This window comes from Thrips palmi, unplaced genomic scaffold (genome assembly GCF_012932325.1).
Source record: "Thrips palmi isolate BJ-2018 unplaced genomic scaffold, TpBJ-2018v1 HiC_scaffold_2, whole genome shotgun sequence".
Taxonomy (NCBI): domain Eukaryota; kingdom Metazoa; phylum Arthropoda; class Insecta; order Thysanoptera; family Thripidae; genus Thrips; species Thrips palmi.
The window spans coordinates 8372972-8387198 of record NW_023144629.1 but is presented as its reverse complement, the minus strand read 5'-3'; the positions used below and the strand labels follow the sequence as shown (position 1 = coordinate 8387198).

At 38.5% G+C, this 14227-nt stretch overlaps 2 protein-coding genes across 8 annotated transcripts; one reads left to right on the top strand and one right to left on the bottom strand.

The window, feature by feature from the left end:
• LOC117647624 (PH and SEC7 domain-containing protein-like) lies at positions 1–13798 on the bottom strand. Of its 7 annotated transcripts, XM_034389487.1 has the most exons (21): positions 13325–13797; positions 12528–12594; positions 11271–11324; positions 10999–11186; positions 10816–10915; positions 10481–10738; positions 10239–10390; positions 9615–10160; positions 9459–9530; positions 8916–9107; positions 8200–8313; positions 8015–8107; positions 7747–7934; positions 7485–7678; positions 7188–7380; positions 6890–7104; positions 6364–6592; positions 6049–6193; positions 5821–5964; positions 5596–5738; positions 1–2008 (listed from the first exon to the last, which is right to left on the bottom strand). In XM_034389487.1, the coding sequence occupies exons 1-21, from the start codon at positions 13463–13465 to the stop codon at positions 2002–2004; spliced, it is 3435 nt and encodes a 1144-aa protein (XP_034245378.1). In that variant the 5' UTR covers positions 13466–13797; the 3' UTR covers positions 1–2001. The 7 variants fall into 7 exon arrangements, with proteins under 7 accessions (XP_034245378.1, XP_034245376.1, XP_034245373.1 ...); XM_034389485.1 differs by lacking the exon at positions 1–2008 and having other exon boundaries at positions 4346–5738; positions 9615–10157; positions 13325–13798; XM_034389482.1 differs by lacking the exon at positions 1–2008 and having other exon boundaries at positions 4346–5738.
• Positions 11483–12742, top strand: LOC117647629. Its single transcript, XM_034389493.1, has 2 exons — positions 11483–11626; positions 11707–12742. Exon 2 carries the CDS (start codon positions 11709–11711, stop codon positions 12516–12518), a length of 810 nt encoding a protein of 269 aa, XP_034245384.1. The 5' UTR covers positions 11483–11626; positions 11707–11708; the 3' UTR covers positions 12519–12742.
• Positions 13799–14227: the final 429 nt, after the last annotated feature.

Genomic DNA, 14227 nt, shown 5'->3' with positions numbered 1-14227 from the left:
TATAATGGCTCAAACATCTTTATTCCGAATAAATATGGAGTTGATCGGCACCAGCAGGGAATAAGACTGACGATACATGTACATACAATGTCGCTCCCCCCTAACGGGGGACACAACACTCACAAAATTTCAACAGATCACAAAGACTGGAGCTGCTCACTTTGTGAACCAGCACAAATAACCTCAAGCGATTCAAACGGTACTAGCTGTAAACAACCATTTCAACATGACAACAGACATCAACAAATTTATGAATTAATATTTAACTTTTATCAGTGTGATCTTGCTCCCCTTTGTGTGACATCCAAACCATCAATGCTTCATAACATAAGCACAGTCTTAGGTATCCATCACATTATTAGAGACTGAGTAACAGAAACATATCTAAATAAGTTGCTTCACTATTTATATTTTTACAACTCTGTAACCATTCTTAAACAATTAAACATCAGTATGCTGCAATAGAGGTGCAATGACTACTCTGAATAAGAGCATCCATAATCACATGGCAAAAACAATAATTTAATGGTGCTAAACTAAAAGAGCAGTACAATAATACATTGATCCCACTTATTTGCATGTAGCGTGTAACATTGCCTCAGTTAGTGACAAATTTATTCTAAATTCAAAGTTGAACCCATCACTTTGCTTGAGGCAAACTGCTTGCATCCAGAAATCTGAATATTAGGATACATGGAATGATGCGGGAATGGTAGAAATAATATTGCGAATGAGACTATCAGTTTGGGCAAAATAATGTATTACAAGTAGAGTGGGAAGTATCAGTTCTACCTCAAAATCTAAAATAGAACAACGACAACAAAAATGCAAAATAAAATGTACAATTCAATTGATTGAGATGAGAAATCACAGAGGACACACAGAACATTTTTCATTAACCATACTCACACAACTTGAACAGCAAGTTGTCTTAACAAAAGATGATTGTGTACAGCACCACAGAGAGCATAAATGCAGTTCAGGCTTTACAATACAAGGTTCACAAGCAATTTTAGTGAGCAAAGGTGAGCAAATCATCTGTGGAAGCAAGCATTTAGAAATTCAATATTGCTGTAGCTCTCACTATCATTAAAAAAAATTCACCTATGGATGAAAATGATCAAATTTATTAAACTGCAACCATCCAAGCAAACTTAACCACATTACACCCTAAGTAAATAAAACAACGCTAGCCAGCTGCCAAGTTAGTAAATGTTAAAATTTCATAACTTTACAGACAGCAATTCAAAATCAAAGATGAGAAAACTAGACTACAGAACAAAGCAATGGGTTAACAGTAGAACAATCAAAAGTTACAATAAAACCAAGAAGTAGGAAAACTCACTTTACAACAAAAAAAAGACAGGTAAAACATCAACACGTAATTCACCATATTAATAAAAAGTTTGATTTTTAAAATGATAACAATATGCAAGGAGGTTTATACACTGTGCCATAGTGAATTTGGCTTAGAATCAACTTTATAGTTCTTGCCATCCAAATCTTTTTTCTGTGTCTCATCATGGTTACACAAATACACATATTTATAACATAATAAACATACATGAAATAACAGCTCATTGAGCTTGTAGATCTTAAAAAAAAACTCTTAGACTAGCTCTAAGCATAGCTTTTCATAATACTACAAAATTTAGCACCGGAGTGGGATTATTTTCATTTGCATCAGACTTAAAAATTAGGAATAAAAATTAAAAGTCTTGAAAAAAACAATCATTCACATTTTAGCCTACTCAGCCGGACATGGCTTCGAATGCACAAACAGGTTCCTCTTCAGAAAAAAATAATACTCAAAATCAAAATATGCATGCTAACTGCATAGTCCTGAACATATTGACTAGAAGCCAGAGCAAGAATTGACTCAAATCTTACAAATATTGTAAAAGACAAGCAAGAAGAGTTGTTGCTCATTAAAGTGGATATTGCACGAGGCCCTCACCGGCAAGGCAAGATGGTTCGGAAGACTGCAGAACTGCCACGGGGTTACTGCCTGCATGCACAAACAACATTCACTTATTGCTTTCTATAACAGGCTTTCAGGGATCTACACTACACATGATTTTGGTGCAGGTAGACAAGGTACCAGCAGCTGAAAACAATCGGAAGTCATGCTAGATGTTTACTCCCAACCATCAAAAATAAATGCAAGGAATTATTTAGTACAAGTTCTCTTTTGATATTTTTGGACATAAGGAGGAAGACACTGAGTGCAGGAGGGCAAGTGCTCTTGTTCACAACCCATTTCAGAAGAAGCCACAGTACAAATTATTGCAGAGGATTTCAACAATCAATCAGGATAATGTGACATGCATAAGAAATAAAGATAAGAGGATACCATAGACAGTTAAGGTGACTAGAATTGTATTTTGAGATTGATCTACTCTAGATCTACAGTTCGAGTAATTTGAATTCATGGCTCCACATGAAGTATGCAAAAAAAGAGCTAAATTTGAAGTAAATTATCAAAAGTTTATCAGTAACAACACGTTATTTAGTTGATTAAAGTAAGAGTTTAAATGCAAGAAAACAATACTAATGTTACTTCATTTTTTGATTCTAAAGAAGACAAAACAGAATCTAACACAAAGAGCAGTCAAGATCCCAAAAGGCAATGATCTAGTATATGATCAAACTGTTCAAAAGGGGAAAAAGGAAAAAAAAAGATTATCAGAAGATGTTTCCCATTCCCACAACACTTGACCCAAATGCAGGCATGCACTAGATGCAAATCATGTACCTACAATTGTTGAGCATAAATGAATATTAGAGTAGGTCCTACACTACAAGCACTGTACTTAGACCCACAAAATTTCCACAGTTTGTAAAATCATCACCTCAAGCTTTTGAGGTGAAGATAACAAATTTCAAACAATGTCTTACCAATAAGTTACTTTTAAAAATAAGTTGATTTGTATAGCGTGCAACAGGAGGACTAATTAATTCAAAAAACTTCATATTTTTGAAGCTACAGTTATAAATTTCAAGCACCACTAATGAATATGTTGAAAATAATGTGTACTTAGATGCTATCAAGGAAATAATGCTCAGTCCAATCACCACATGGTCCAGTAACAGTTACAAATGAGAATGCTCACAATTTTGGAATAAGTCTTTTTTGCTTTTGTTTTTTGTCCCTCAAACTAAACTCTTTGTATTCACACTGACCTCTAAGCCCACTGGCATATGAGATAGGCTTGGGCTCAGGTAAGATAACAGTGAATATAAATCTAGCACCTTACTTAAAGATTAAATGTCGATTGTTACAGTGTGTTGTCAATCACTGTCAAATATTTGCACATGCTAGTAGTGACATTTTTAAACATGCATTATTTGGATTAATTTTTATCCAAAGCCCATGCAAAAGGGAAGATAAATAGAGAGATAAGACAAATTACAGATACAATTAATATATGGAGATAAAACAACAGGCACTGGTTTTATCCATAACGTATTATATTCTTATTTCTAGGACACAAACTACTTTCTTGGAAATGCATGCACAAGTGTGAATATCTTCAGTTGACTAGAACAATGCACTACAAAACATTTCTGAAAATGTAGTAGAACAGACAATGAAGATAACACTTAACAAAAAAATACAGCTGCCTTGAATTAAATTTGAAGGTTTTTGTCAAAAGGCAAAAGTTTCACTTCAAATTACGTACTTTGTTGTACGAATGAGGCTGTGGTATAGTAAATAGGTGCAGCTGAGATGTTGCTCCTCCTTTTGCATCATATTGAAACAGATGAGGCACTGAACAATTAATCTTTTCTACTACCTATTCTCGAGTGTGTTCATGGCACTTGGGCATCCTTTTTTTAAAAACTTCATTGAACAAAGATATTGCTACTACTTAGGCAAGAGCACATGTTTAAACAGAAATCAAGAATTAAATTTAAACAACCAATCAAACAAGGGCCCATTTTCGGAGGAAAAGTGAAAAAAATTTGATCGAATTAAGTCGCACCCCATATCAAAACTCACACTCGTAATGAAGTCCAGGAAAAATTTTTCCCCGCGTTTTCGTCGTTTATTTTGTTTCCATCAACACTATTAAGATATTAATTTCACAGCCATTATCCTTTCCCTTAAAATTAACCTGCAAAAGAATGTCAGCTTTAACGCATGAAAAAGGAAATTTCAGATTTTAGCGTTTGTCCCTTTTTTTTCAAACAGCTTCTAAGGGGACCCCTCTCGGAAATAAAATGGGAAAAAGGTGCACATTTAGATTCGAAGGCAATTTCGGTTAAATAAACTAGTATTTAGATTAGGAAAAAACTTTCAAATAAAAGAAAGTATCTCTAAAACAACAAAAAAACAGGAAAATTTCCAAAATTTTATATTTATTTTGTTTCCATCAACACTATTTAGATATAAAACTCACAGCCAGATCTTTATTAAAATTGAAATGAAATAAGAATCCATCTTTAACTATGAGGATATTTCAGAAAGCGGTGTCTTTGATTTTTCAAACAGCTTCATAAGAACATCTCAGGTAAATAACAATGAGGAAAATCATGAGTGCACATTTAAAGCCAAGGCAATTTTGTTTGAATAAACTAGTATTAGATTCCATACCCAAAAACTACAAATAAAAGAAAGTATCTCTAAAACAACAAAAGAAGAGCAAGAGAAATACTTTTGCTCAGTAACAAAGTGTCACTAAAAACAACAAGCAAAACAAGATAACACACACATACACGTAAACCCTTGCCCTCATTCTCACTCACATACACTCATCTACACGCAAACACTAAAAGGAGAAAACCTCACTGATTGCCTCAAATTATCATTGTAAACTTTCAGTGAAAAACCCACTGAACACATTTAACTAATAATTTTTTAAAATTGTTCAATGGAACTTTCTGAGAAAAAGCAAGTAGTGCAGCAAGTCGTAATTAGATACCAAAATATAGTTTCTGATATGATTACAGAGACAACATTTAAGATCTCAAAGGTACACAATAGCCAAAAACTATTTGCACTTGAATATTAAACTCAGTTACAGAAAGACTGAAAACCTAAAAGTAGCTTTAATGAGTGTCTCAAACTTAACATACATGGCAAGATGTGAAAAACATTGGAATTCATTGATTTCTACTCAAATGGCTTCACCTAAAAGGCAAGAACTCAACTGACTATTGGCACACCGGCACTGCATTCATTCACCAAATCATGCGTGCTGAGATTTGTTCCACTACACTATTCTTTTTTTAAAAAATCACAAGGTGACTGGCACAAGTTTTCTTCTTCAATTCACTAATGACAAAATTGTACTTAAAACTGAGAGAGGGGGAGAAATGAGCGGCACACCTTTTCTCACAGGCTCAAGGGGGCCTTTGCGTATCAAGATTTAGGTTAGGTTGATATATCACACTTGAAAAATGAATCGGCAAAGGGGTGGGGTTGGGGAAAACAGCCAACACCAATAGGCATGCAGATAAGACAGTTTTCATAAGACGCATGCCGAAAACACCCCAAGCATACGTCAGCCAAGTTCTGCAGCATAGCTGTCCACACCACTGCGGCCAGATCCAGCCAGGGATGAATTGTAGATTGCGGCCCGATAACTGTACCTGTTGCTTGGAGGTGAACACGGAGTCTCTTCTTCCGTGATTGCCTCAGAAAAACGGCTGTCTTCCATAAGTGGTTCAACTAGCTCTGGATATTGTGACATTCGTGAACGTAGAAGGTAAGCATAAGTCTTGTAACGCTTTAGCTGTAAATCAGGCCAGAAAACAAAATCCATTAAGTAACAAGTAAATTAGATGGTAGGAGGGGAATAAAATGCAACAACTCACTTCATGTGTCAAAAACATGTCTCTCTCTCTGTGGCTGTGTGAATTAAGGGACTTGTTACTTTTATCTTTCTCACTTTTCCTCATGTCTTCTAGTTCAGCCTCCAGCCTCACTACACGCTCTTCATGATCTCTCAATTGTTCTCGCTAGAAAATAAGATAGAATGAGTAACACGAATTGATTAGGTATTGGTGATGATAATTGGTATTGTAAATGGGTAAGGAATTTACCAGGTTAAGTTTAGTGTGACTGCATGGCAAAAGAGGACGTTGAAATTTCTTCTGAGAACCAACAGCACTTGCCAATGGTTGTGATGAGAATGAAGCACATACAAAGTTTATTGTATCTATCCATGACTGTAATTCCTTTGAGTCACTGTAAATTAAAATAATTCATTAAGATTCATTTCACAGCCAAGAATTTATGGCCTTCCCACAAAACTAAAATGACAATAGTTTTCTTTTTTTGAAATCTATTGCACCCAAGATAACTCAATCCATAGGTTCTGGTAAAGACTGAGAAAGTTAATGATGATTATTACGCACCTGGTTTGAAATAAGTACTCAGCCTGATCTGCTGTTTGAAGGCGAAAAACATGCTGCTTCTTGGTATAGTCAATGGCCTTTGTTGCAAGGGCATGGTGAATGCGAATAGCATTGTGCAGGTTGTCCGAGAGTTGATTCTTGCGAAAGCCGTGCTCATCCTTGTGCAGGTACAGAACCAAGTCCCGGAGCGTGCAACAATACATGCGCCAACCACGCTTACCAAATGGCGCTGTGGTATGGACAAACAGAGTTAGAATAATGTGCAAATCAAAAAAAATTTTTTTTTAAAAAAAGATGATGATTATGGAACAAAAGTATATTGAGTGCTAGTAAAATATAATAAAGCAATTTGATATGGAAGTAACTATTGCATATAGAGTATCATCTCTTAGATGGTTACTTCATTTTAAGATTATTTAAAAATTTGTAGGCCCTGTCCAAAAAACTGAAATGAAGAAATTCACCCACAAATCCAAAAAGGATGTTGTAAGGCAGGAAAAATAATCAAGAACAGTGCTGTGCTTACTTCTTTTTCCATTGGCATCAACACAACATTTCCGCATGACATATCCCTTTTTGTACTCAATGGCGGCAGCAGCGTCCGGTACAGGGAGGAAAGGATTCATGCCAAGATTGCTGAATCCACCCAGTCCAGCTTGCTGGCCTCTCTGTGTCGGCACTTGTTGCTGCAGTTGCTGCTTGCCTTGCATATCACCGACACATTCCTCACCTTCACCATCACTAGAACGGAAAGGAAGCGAAACCATAAAAGAGGGAGTCGTACCAGCTTTACGTTGACTTCACACGTCACTCCAGATACTTACAGAGCCCACTCCAAGGGGTACACCTTGATAGCTTGATACAACTGTTTAAGTACATCCCTTGGGAAATTGTCTCCATCATTTAGCTCAGCAAGATTGTCAATAAATTCCACACAAGACATTTTCCGACCAACATTTTGTGTATGAAGATCGGTGTTTAGCAGCATTATTGCACAGGTTAATGTATGCACGGCATCTAGGAAATAAAGAGTTGTGATGAATTTGACATAGGTGATTGAAATACAGGGGAGTTACCAAACATTTAAAAGAGATCAAAAAATTAACAGAAATAAATCATACCTTGAGAGTTGAATGATCCAGGATTGCAGTCCAAGTATCGCTTCGAAAAGTGCACAAGGACACGTTCTCTCTCCTGAGTTTCACCTGTTAAGCTGAATTGTCTTAAAAACTTGCGCAATGCAATGTCTAGTGTTTCTCCACTGAATTCAAAGTGTTTCAGGTACTCATCTGCCACAGCTCGACTAAAATCATTACTGTAAAGAGAATACACCACTTGGATTACACAGCACTATTCGCATAAGCTTATTATAAAGATACTCACTTTTTACTCAAGTGCTTGGATATATCAGACTTTTTAAATCCATCTAACAAATATAACCGCTTTGCAAGGCGGATAGCTGATGGGAGATCAACCCCTTTGGGACTGTAATGGTAACTATGTAGGGACTCAATGTCGCTTTCATCCTCTGAACCAGATAAAGGAGACCCTTCTTCATTTTCATGGAGCTCCTAGATAATATAATGTTGGAATTAATGAGAGAAGATTTTAGCTTTCATTACAACTACCAGTTTATTTCTATGATGGCTACCTGATACACCTGGTTGTTTGGACGCTTGTTTTTCCGCAGCGGACTGTCACTGCCATCTTTATCTGGACCCTTGACTTCAATAACAATTCGATGCTGTAAAATTAACATTAATGTTGAATGTCTAAAAAGAACAAGTGAACTTTGATTTTAGCAAGATAACACTTTTGGGGCCTACAAACACTTACAGTTGATTCAGGATCACGAGGAATGCTGGCCATGAGAGTGGAGTCACTATCACTCGGATCACTGCCCTCCATTAGCAGATCTCTTGCAGAAAGGATGTCCAGCGTCTCCTCCTCCTTACACAGAACAAACACCAGTCTCAAGCCAACCATATTCAAGTGCTCAAAGCAAAAAAAAAAGAAAAAGGTCAGCATGCAAAAACACATTAAAAGAATAACATGCACAAGTATAGCAATTCATTGGCACAAAGTTTAACTACAGTTTTCAATAAGTAAAAAAGTTTGGAAGTCTCAGATGTTTATCTTAAAGTTGATAACTGAAACTACAAATAAGAAGATATTATAAGGAAATTAAGAGTACCACAGAGGAAGCTCCAAAGAAACCCATAACTTAAGCACTAAGGCTCTAAAGTGAATTCTTCAGACAGTACAAATTTGAACCAATTAAGAGTCCAAGGGAAATTTGTGAGGCATTACTTTGTCAGGCTTGTAAGCCCAAACAGCTACCTACTCCGATACTAAGGATATGGCAGCCTATTTCCATTTTAATAATAATAAAGCTAGAATCCTGCTGAGGCCTAGCATTAAAAAAATTTCTACTACAACATAGAAAAGTAAAAATCAAATTTTCAATACAAAACGAAAGGAGAATGCTACAGTAAATATTTCTTAAAATGGTTCATGAAAGGAAAAACAAACAGAACTGCACAATTGTGTACCTGGAAATCTGGGCTAGAGATGTTGGAGACACCTTCAGACTGGCTTAAATCGCCATTGCGCTGAGGGAGAGGATTAATAGCAGGTTGATTGACATTGCTCGAGTTGCTTGACATGACAGACGATGATATTGACGTTGGGGATTCCACACCATCTCGAGTACTATCAGACCCTCCAGATGAGGAGGAAGACATCTGCATGATTCATAGGAATTAAATCAATGGAGGAATTTTGGTTGGCAAGCATATGGCGAAAGGTGCAACATTCAACAAACCACAGCTCTCCAAGAAAAATTCTTTGAATTTGAATTTCTTTGAAGTATTGGTAAAAATGTGAAAGAGAATGAAATTTATACTACTTCAACACAAAAACTAGACACTTATGTTAATTGTAAAATAATAATTTTTTAGCATTTCTGAAGGTACAAAGCAGTTCTTAAGAAGGCAGAGATAGCAAGAGTATTACATCTACAGCTCTACAATTTCCAGCATGCTAACAATCCGAAGAGAACAAGAGCTAGAAGTGAAACACGGCAGATGCCCTACCTGGCGTTGACACTGCTCAATCTCTTCAATACTCCGAGGCAAGCGATCACCATGCAGCCGTATCCACCAGTGCTGAAATTATAATGGGTTTTGAGCTTGGTTTATGAATAAAGCTGATGCATAAGAGTACTAACTGATACAAAGTAAGATTCTTACAGGTGCATTGTATGTCCACACAATTCTATCTCCATGTGTCTGTACAAGGTCTGAAGGAAATCGTCCTGAGGAACTGACACTATCTGTTTTGTTTTTCTGTGGCTCAAAATAATCATTGCCACCACTGTCATCATTATAATCAGATAGCAAGCCTGCTGATTGCTGGTTAGGGAAATTCTCTACATTGTTCATGTGCCTTTGGCTCTGAGGATTAAAGCTTGGTCCACACACAGCCTTTTCACTAGAGGGAAACGCATCACCATCAAATGGCTCTTCAAAGTCTCCATTTGAATTTAATCTTGAGTGGTTGTAAGTAGAATCTTTTAACTTATCACTGTCCATCAGATTAGAACTTTCTCTCTTATCAAAACTAGAGCAAACTTTGCCACTTAATATAGTGTTGTCCAGTCTCTTATCAACTCTATTTCTCAAGCATTCTAAATCACTACTATGAGTGCTGTCAGGCTTTGTATCTAGTAATGTGTTCAGAGATGAAGTGACGTCTTCATCAATATCTATGTCAACTGTTGAAATAGATGAGTCCTTCTGAAAAAAATAATTTCAATTTAGTTGTGATATAAAACTTAAAAAATAAAATAAAAACGTTTCATTTTTTAAAAATACCTGAAGTTGGTCTTCAGAGCGAGATGTGCGAACAGAATTGTGGTAAGGAAGCAGTTTGCTTGAACTACATGAAGTGCCACCATGTTCTTGGAACATTTCATGTTTACTAGGACCTACAGGGGAAGTACCAGCGGAGTTGCATGTTGGAGAATCTGTAAGACAAGGGTAAGTATCCATGTGAGTGGTCTGTATTACAAACATAATATTTCTTTGAATCTCAACCCCAACCCAGATTGCTTTACCTAGCTTGTGACCTTTAATTCCCATGTCACTTTCATTAGGCGATGTTGGCACAGAATTATGGTGCTGATGGTTTTGATGGTTATGATGATGTCGAAGTAGTAGGCTATCAACCTTTTTGTTATGCTTTGGAAGGACTGATGACTGCTGAGTACGAGACAAATTTAAAATAAGATCACCAGTCATCATGTATGCTTCAAAACGGGGTGGGCCTGATTTGTCTGGTTTCTCAACAGGGCCTCCAAGTGGTTCCCAGACAACTGAAAAAGAATATGTTAAAATAAATACAAGAGCGCCAGTGTAAAAACAAGGTTATGAAAACACTTATTTTTATTACCTTCGTTTTTGTCATTTCCTTTTTCAGATGAAACTGCACTTTTCCGAGAACTACTGCCATTGCGTTCCTTGAGCACCGGGCTTGCAACTGAAGAACCAGTCTAGAACAATTGAGATTGACACATATATTTTTTAAAAATTCTAAAAGAGGCAGTATTTTTTTGGGAAATTCAATGATTGTTACCCTTGTTGGTATGGCACTATTTTTCACTGAATGTTTTGGCCTAGGTATCTTGCTACTGCGAATGGAAGGAGATGATGTTGATGAAGAGGAAGTTGATGATGATGATGATATAAGCTCACACATATCATCAGCATCTTGAGCATGAGGTGATGTTATATGACACAATACTTTTGCTTTTAAAACAGGATCTGCAAAACAAAATGTTACTGCTTCAAATCCACACTGGTGAAAGACAAGATATTTTGAATGAAACAAGCGAAACAGGAACCAACCCCGCTTTAAAGTCAATAGAACAGGATCTTTTGAAAGCCTCAGACACTTGAGCACTGCAACAGAGGTAAGAGAAAAAACACTAAATTAAAAACACACAACATATCAAGTACTGGACTCACAGTAGAACAATAGAACAATGCAGGTTGGGGTTGCCATGGTGGTGAAAGCTGTCACCAACAATCCTTTACCTGTAGCTCTGTGTTTATTTGCTTTTGAAAGAATGTACCTAAACTGGAACTTGAATGCCGTTGAATCAAAACACACCTACTTTCCATGATAATTTAAGACATATTTGATACAAAAATTTTTAAAGGAAGAGTCTCAGGCTACTGATAAATATATCTCAAAAGATAAGGTAAGAAAATTTTGCTTTCATGAAAATACATTAGAAACTCTGTTACTGATGGTAAATCATATTGTTTCTCATCAAACCAGACATGATGCGCTGTTGTTGTAACCCACCTCCTCGCCCTTCACCAATTTGTTGCTGCTCTTGGCCTCCGAAGACACACCAATGCTATTGCAGCAGTAACCAATCCATGACTAATATTATGTCTTGCCAAAACTTTGTACAAGACTGCCCATGCAGCACATATAAATGCCGCCCACGAGAACCACCACTTCGTGCAATGCAGAAAGCTCTAGTGGACAAGTGGAATGAGCTGGAAAAATTGGGTCAACTGGCCCATGCATATTGGTGCCAGGCAAGGGCTTTGAGGCAACAACTTGCATGCTTACAGGCAAAGTACTGTTGGCTTCAACGTCAAGAATCTATTGGCAATGAACCGTGCAGCCAGTACGGGCGTGCAAGGTATTCTGAGTCAAACCAATTACAACCTTATTGCCAGCCTGACAATCCATCTGTTTATCAAGGAGTACTTAAGGTTCGAGAGAGAGAAAATGTTCCAAATCAAGTTTGTATATGTAACAATCCTGAGACCACAACAACTTATAGAGGAGTTGTACGAGTTCATGATCAGGACAGAGGTGCACAACCGTGTTGCCCTCCACCACCCTGTGGACAAGACTATGCTTTGGAGACTGAAAAACTAAGAACAGAGTGTCAAATCAAGGACTTGACCTACCAGCTATCCAAAATAACCCAGTGTGAGGTGGAGATTCATGGAAAGCTACAGAAACTCCATGAAGAACTTGAATATCTCCAGTCAAAAGTAAAATCTAATTGGGGGCAAAATGCCGTGGACAAATGTACACCAGCAAGAGAGAACCAAACTAGATTTTTCTGAAATACACACCTTCTTTGGTTGTCAACCTGCTGACATCAGCATCATTTACTCTTAAAATAATATCTCCAGCTTCCACCTGAAAATTGAAAACAAAATGGGTTGTCAGCAAGACCAACACACTTCACAGCATTATAAGTATATTGCAAACAAAAATTATCAACCATGTCTTCAAATTGATATACAAATAGAATGAACAGGACTACCAATAAATAGGGCACCACTAATCTGAGATATGTTGTACATGAAACTAATTATTTTGAATGAATGGAAATTTTACATTTTTCATAGTGTCATCATGACACTAGCCGAATTGCCTTGTAGAAATCTGAAGACACTGACGGGACTAATTGGAACGTTCAATACTATTTCTATTTTTATGCCAATTTTCATTTGTGTACTGTCATTGGTCTTCAATGAATGAAAGCTATGGCATGAAGGTACTTAGTAATATCCATATACGGATGTTTAGCCCAACAAGAATGAATGAAAGTTTCAAGGACCAATCGCAAGTGGGGTGACTAGCACCTAATCAGCCACACACGAAACCTACTCTAGATGAATAACAAGGAAAATATCACTACAAAATAGACAAAGTTTGTCATCTTGCAGACCATGGAGAAAGCTACATGGCCCTCCAGGATACAGCCCCGACATGGTTAGATACAGCGAGGTTTCTGAGCAAGGGGTTGACGTCAAGGTCCTGGGATTATCGGCGCCGACTCGGGCCAGCTGCTGCGACGAGGCGGCCGACGAGCCTGGTCCAGGGCAAGAAGGCCTTGCCGGACTAGGTCAGACACTACACCCACCTGGCCACTGTCCGCGGCGGCCGAGTGCTCCACGATGTCGTAAATAACGTGGGGCAGGCCTGACAGCCCGAGCAGGGAAAAGCCGAGTCCGGAGCTGTCATTTCGCTTGGAGAGCGACACCACCAGCTCCTCTGCAGCCATTTTCACATCACTGGACTAGGACGGGCAGGGACTGGCGGGGACCAGGGACCGCTGGGGCAAGGCTCTGTGGCAGGCGCATTTGGGTCGGTGACGGCTGCTGGGCTGGGCAGCGCACGGCAAACTTTCCGTCAGATGAGCCGCATTCGCAAACCGAACGGCTCCACTCCGCGCGCAGCCCACAGCGCGTCCACGGTCCAGGACGCGCTGAAAACGGCCCAACAAACGGACAAGAACTGGGGAAAGGCAGTTGAAACAAGCGTCAAGGGATCAGAGACAGAGAAACAACACTCGGTGTTTTCAGGGAGACATAATTTTTCCTCTCGAACCTGCTTTGAGCGAGATCTCGATGAGGTTCGAGTGTTGTACTTGAGGATGAAAAATTGTCCTGGCGGCAGTTTAGGGAGACAGGCGGACGGACGGACGGCGGACGGACAGAAAGGACAGGTGACGGGACAGGTGCGACAAAGAAAGGGGGAAGGGGCACCTTAGCGTTGGCGGCGGGCCGTCTCTTGCGTCACTTGCAGATGCTTGTCGCGACACGTCGAGTTTCGGAGGAGCGGCCGAAAAGGGGATATGGGTGCCGTAGAGGATGCCGTAACGAGCTTTTACGGGGGTTTGGCCTACGGGCGAGAGGTGGGCACCTCCACTTTTCCCAATTTGTAAATGTGTGTGCGATAGAAAACTGCCCCTACCTGCGCCGAAAGCCTTACATCGCGTCATGTGTTATTTTCCCCAGTTAGGGACACCTTCCATTGAATCATC